Source organism: Nicotiana tabacum, chromosome 23 (assembly GCF_000715075.1).
Source record: "Nicotiana tabacum cultivar K326 chromosome 23, ASM71507v2, whole genome shotgun sequence".
NCBI classification, from domain to species: domain Eukaryota; kingdom Viridiplantae; phylum Streptophyta; class Magnoliopsida; order Solanales; family Solanaceae; genus Nicotiana; species Nicotiana tabacum.
Window position 1 is genome coordinate 92,704,232 of NC_134102.1, and position 5,621 is coordinate 92,709,852.

Sequence of the window (5,621 nt, forward strand, 5' to 3'; positions counted from 1 at the left end):
TCTTGGGATTTGGACCGATCACGGGGTCATGGCCTCGATATACTCGAGGGCGGGTGTAGTGCCCCCGATGCCTGACTCGATGAGTCCCCTACCTCGATTCCGGTTTCTTGTCATCGCGTCCTTACTCGATTTATTTTATCAGGAACCGGGCCGGCTTATGGGTTCGGTTTCACCCGTATACATAACGTTTATAGACTATTTATTCATATGTATCAAGAATTGCAAGTTTTACACTATGTTTATTTTCTCTTGTTGTAAATAGCATTGAATTATAAAGGCATGAAAGCTCCATGAAATCCATAGGGCACTCTACTTGGTAATGTGATTGTTGCAACAGACTGTGTTGCAAAATTCTTTGCATCAACTACATAGACCTGCATGAAATATTATGCACCTAAAATTAGTATTGGCTTTCACTTGCAACATTTTAATACCCTACTTAAGTTTTCGGAAAGATTATATCGTTATGATAGGTTGTCTACATCACACCCCTTGGGGTACGATCCTTTCCTGAACCCTGCGTGAATGCGAGATGCTTTGTACACCGGATTTCCCTATATTCAGCTATAATTATGATAACTCACTTGAGATACATTTGTACTTTCATTGTGTGTGAATGTCACAACCCAACCATCATCCTCATCAGTGCCTTGAGTTTTTGGAACAAAGGTTGCTCCACTGCAAAAAGTGCCCTTTGGGAACATATGATACTCAACTTTAGCCAATTCCTCATCTTCTTTAAAATGAAGTTTGGCGAGCCCTCCATATTTAGCTAATCCTTCTGATTATAATTTCAAAATATCAAGTTACGTAGTCATAAGCAACCAAAAAAGGAAGAAATTCAGAAGGCTGTCAAGTGCAAATGATAGTTACCTGATATAGAGCTGGCTTCTAAATCTACCACTTGTAGATAACCAAATCTGTTTCTTAGACCGACGAACTTTTCATTTATCACAGGGAATTCCATAGAGAACTCAGTCGTGGCATTTTTCTCCTTTACTTCCCCTGTTCTCATGTTTAGTCTCCATTCACAAACATGAACAAAGAATGGTTCTACTGAAGATTCATTGTTGTTTTCTATGGAACTTATCTCCTTAGAACCTTTGAAACTTTGTTGTCTCGGTAATACTGATTCACGAGCTCTGCATGCCCTTACTACCACCTTTTACCGAACAAAATGGAATCACATATAAGTTATATTGGTCAATCACTCATATATAAGATGTTGAACTAAGTTTAGTTATAAACAGAAGTAAAATTACCTCATCATTGTCTTCAAAACAATTTACTAGGTGAAGTACACAGCAGGTTTGAACCTCAAACCATTTAACAGAATTAGCATCACCATAGCGAGGCATTACTCCAATCCGCGCATATCCATCTTTGTCATACTTTATTAATCTATAAACCAGAAGATATAGCAAATTATACTAATAAAAACGATTTCAGTAGATGGCAACATCGTTAATGGAACCGGATAAATTAAAGTACTCACGGGTCTCCCCTAAAGAGTCGATTTATATCAATGGTTAACGGAAAATCCATGATCACATTGTACCTATGGATGATTAGTATTACAGAATTAGCGAAAACATTAGCTTAATAATATCATAGGTTGAAACTTAGCTTTCTCTAAAGCTTGGATTTGAAGTAAAAGAATAAAGAGAGATTACTTTTGTGTAACTCCTATTTCATGGCAAAGGCTGCACCTATTGAAGTTGAGATCCACTTTGTGAACCATTTTCTTGCCATCAGCTGAAAATACGATTACACTAATTAACAAATTGTTACCTAATTTCTACACAAGTTTAAATTCCCATTTTAGAAGTTTAAAAGGAAATACTGCATGTAACATGCCTGAAATAACTCCTAGCTCAAAATAAGGTTTTCTTGGATATATCCCCATTATAACAAGTTCACCAGATCCAGGGGCTTTCTGCATAAAACAAGAAGGTTATCAATAAAAGAATCCTAAATAAATTGATAAATATTAGTTTAAGACGTTGAACAGTACTCTTACACAGACTCGCACACAATGAGATTTTTTTAGAAATTAATTACCTTTGGATGGCTAGTGAATGGTCGATCCCAAGCTCCATTGATATTCCAATTGCCCAGAGTTTCGAGGGAACTTATGTCTATCTCTTGAGGCATATGATTTTCAGCAATAGAGTAGTATTTCTTTGAGTGCTCAAAAATATTTGTATTGCTTAGATGTTTGTTTTCCATGCCAAATCTCAACTGCAACGCGCGCAAAACAAACAATACTGAGATTCTCACATCATATCAATCCACCCAGAGGCGGACCTATAAATGAGGGGTTACCGCCACCTGTAATGTTCGACATAAATTCCATATATACATCTATACGTCTTTAAAAAATAGTGATATATTAACATGACACCCTATACAAAACAAACAATACTGAGATTCTCACATCATATCCACCCCATTTCTTGTTCCTAAGATACAATTAATACTACTATCTCAGATACTAATAGTTATTCGAATAGTATCATACCCCATTCAAAATGTAAGCCACCAAAATGGCAGGAGAATCTCCTTCAATAGCAGGAAGAAAACCTGGTTTCTTTCTATCTTTTTCCATCTTGAAAGTGTCCGTTTGGACATGTTTGTTATTGTAGAAGGTAGTCCAAGTTCCTCTTATTTTTTCTCTAGTGAAATACAAAGCATGAAGCATTCCTTCCCCTTCAATCCAAACATGGCTTGATTTCCCAAATATAGACTTGGTCGATTTCAGTCCTCCAAACAGAGGATTTGAGCCTGCAAAGGGAGTTATTTAAGTTTAGAAGAGTCTAGCAAAAACACTTTATACATGTATCGTTAATTTTAATGTATTGATCACAACTTTCTTTGCATGGAAAAAGAAAAATGAAAATTAAGAGAAGGACAGGAGGTGAAAATGTAAGCATACTGACCATTTCTTATGTAAACTCCTTCCGGAAAATCATCTGGAATTTTTCCTTCCACTGTAGTTACTAGGACAGCTTCTCCAATTTCTTCCACTGGTGCAAAATTACTCTATCAAAATTAATTACATAAGTGAGCAGAAACAAGTAGCTAATTTTCAAGAACCAATAACAACAGACTCAGTTTAATTCTACAAGTGAGGTCTGGGGAAGGTAGTGTGTACGCAGCCTTACCCCTAACTTGTGAAGGTAAAAATGTTATTTCTGATAGACCCAGTAATTAATTAATGGACATACCTGAGATGGGAGTAATGGCTGGTCAACAAATTCAAATGCTAAGTCCACAAAGGCATCTAATAATTTGAAAGAAGTCTCCTTGATAGCTTTTGGAATGTTAACAATTGGAAAATGCACCAACTCCCTCGATATTGGCTGTTTCATTAATTTAAAACCAAGCAATATAAGATTTTCTTTTGAAGAATGATAGAAAATTTTTTGCACAAGGACTAAAGGGAAGTTTACGTTCAAAGCAGATGAGATTGAGCCTCTCAAGTCCTGAACTTTGCTTGGAACAGAAGGCCTTTGAAAAGAGCAATTTACTTGAAATGTGTAACTACAAAAGGCCATCCTCCCCCTCTCTATCACTGCCTCTTAGTTATACTGTTAAAAAATTACTTGCCGTCTAATTTTTTGGCATAAATGAGAGGATATTTATAGTTAGAAGGAGACAGGCGTAAACAATGAGGATCCAATTCCTAGGGTAGGAGCATATTTTGGTTGGCGTTATGTATCACTTTTACTTTTGAAAATGGTATTTCTCAGAATTGAAAATTATCAAGCTACTGTCAAGTATTTTTTGTATTTACTATCCATTTAGTGTCCGTAATTCACTAACTTGACTAATCCCGATTCATGTTGCGTAGGGGCTATTAAAGAGGAAGTGTTGCTTACTAGGAGTTTCTCTATCTCATGAACTCAAACTCGAAAAATGGAGGGATCTCATTCATCCTACCACCTTTTCGAGGACATATTTCTTTTAATTAATTTGCTTAATGATCAAGTGACTGTATTTATTTACTAGTCAAGCACACAAGACCAGCCAACTACTGATATAGTGTCCGGCAACTGCGTCGCTTGGACGTTTCTGGTTCTCAAGATGGATATATTAATCATTATTAGATGTGGCATATTCCTATTATTAAGTGCTTATTGGCTAAGGCTATGACATTGTGATTGTAATTATGAATTTAGTAGAACAAAAACTTTGTAACTTTCATGAGACTGGAGTATAGGTTTCATATGTAAGGCCAAAAAAGAATTTAGCCTATGCATTTATATGAGTTGTAAAGGACGATAAGATGAGGTGGGTGCAAGATAGAGTTTAGTCTTTGTTTATTTGAAGACCACTATTATTGTTGTTGTTGGACACGAAAATATTCTTAACATGGTATGATATTTTTCGTTGGTATAATTTTTCTAAAAAAACCTCACATCATTAAGAGATCTCTCCGACTTATATGTAGGCACCCAATCTTTTCAGCTACCAATATAAAACTTTGTTCGCACACCCAACAGTTTTCCCTTCGAACTAAATTCCACGTGGCGCACTACCAGCACCTTCACCCTGCCTTCCAGTTGTTGGAGTAAACCAGCCCAAAGATATTTTTTACATAGTATGATATTGTCCGCTTTGGACCAAACCCGCATGGTTTTTCTCAAAAGTCCTAACACCGTTAAGAGATCACTAAACTTTATCCGTAGGCTCCCAATCTTTTCACACTTTATTCAGCTGAGTTGGCTACAGTATCAAACGAAGTTAGACTTAACAGATCAACTGATCTTTTACAATATGAAGGGAGTTGAGCTAGAACCAAGTTCAGCTGAGTTTGCCAGAGCAAAATGTTCAATATTCAAGCCTAAATTGACACTTTAATGTTCATATCCGCGATGTGACTGTCTTTTGAAAAAATTAAAGTTATACAACTGGTTCATTAAGAGGAAAATTTACATATTAATCAATAGTTCATATTGAAAATTGAATTTGAATGTTACCTGATTATATAAACTAGAAACTAAATTAAAGACAAATTAATTAAACATAGTATATATAATTGAAATTAAAAGACAAACAATAAAATTACCGACGGACCAACCAGTATATACCAAAATAGATTCCCATCAATAATTGGAATTGCATATATACTAAATTTCTTAATCGTATTTTACATGCATCACTAGATGCTTTATGAGGTACAATCTCAATAAAAGTTTCATTACATCACATAAAGAAGAATTAGTACAATAATTACAATTATAATCTTAGCATCTAACTAGGGGAAGATTCGCCATTAGCATCTTAGCTGTAGACAAAATTTATGTGGACTTTCAATTAAATGGCTACACTAGCATCTTTTTTCATGCAAAAATGGTTCTTGTACTCATTACTGAAACCTTCATGAATCGTGGAATCCATACAACAACAGCAACATAAGCAACATACCCAGCGTAATCCTACAAATACGGTCTTGGGAGGATGGGATGTACGCAAACCTTACCCCTATCTTGTGTAAAGTAGAGATAAGGTTTTGATAGAACCTCAGCTCAAAAAAAGTGTTTCCAAAATATATTTGAAAAATACAGGAGTAATATATATATATATATCATATCACATTATACTAAAAGTGGGAAGGT

The 5,621-nt window shown here is 35.4% G+C and overlaps 1 protein-coding gene across 1 annotated transcript; it reads right to left on the reverse strand.

Annotated features, from left to right (window-relative positions):
- Window positions 1-250: 250 nt before the first annotated feature.
- On the reverse strand, window positions 251-3,628 carry LOC107803084 (carotenoid 9,10(9',10')-cleavage dioxygenase 1-like). Its single transcript, XM_016626693.2, has 12 exons — window positions 3,453-3,628; window positions 3,228-3,362; window positions 2,940-3,042; window positions 2,522-2,784; window positions 2,062-2,241; window positions 1,858-1,936; window positions 1,674-1,755; window positions 1,496-1,558; window positions 1,263-1,401; window positions 874-1,162; window positions 585-781; window positions 251-374 (listed from the first exon to the last, which is right to left on the reverse strand). The coding sequence occupies exons 1-12, from the start codon at window positions 3,555-3,557 to the stop codon at window positions 270-272; spliced, it is 1,740 nt and encodes a 579-aa protein (XP_016482179.1). The 5' UTR covers window positions 3,558-3,628; the 3' UTR covers window positions 251-269.
- Window positions 3,629-5,621: the final 1,993 nt, after the last annotated feature.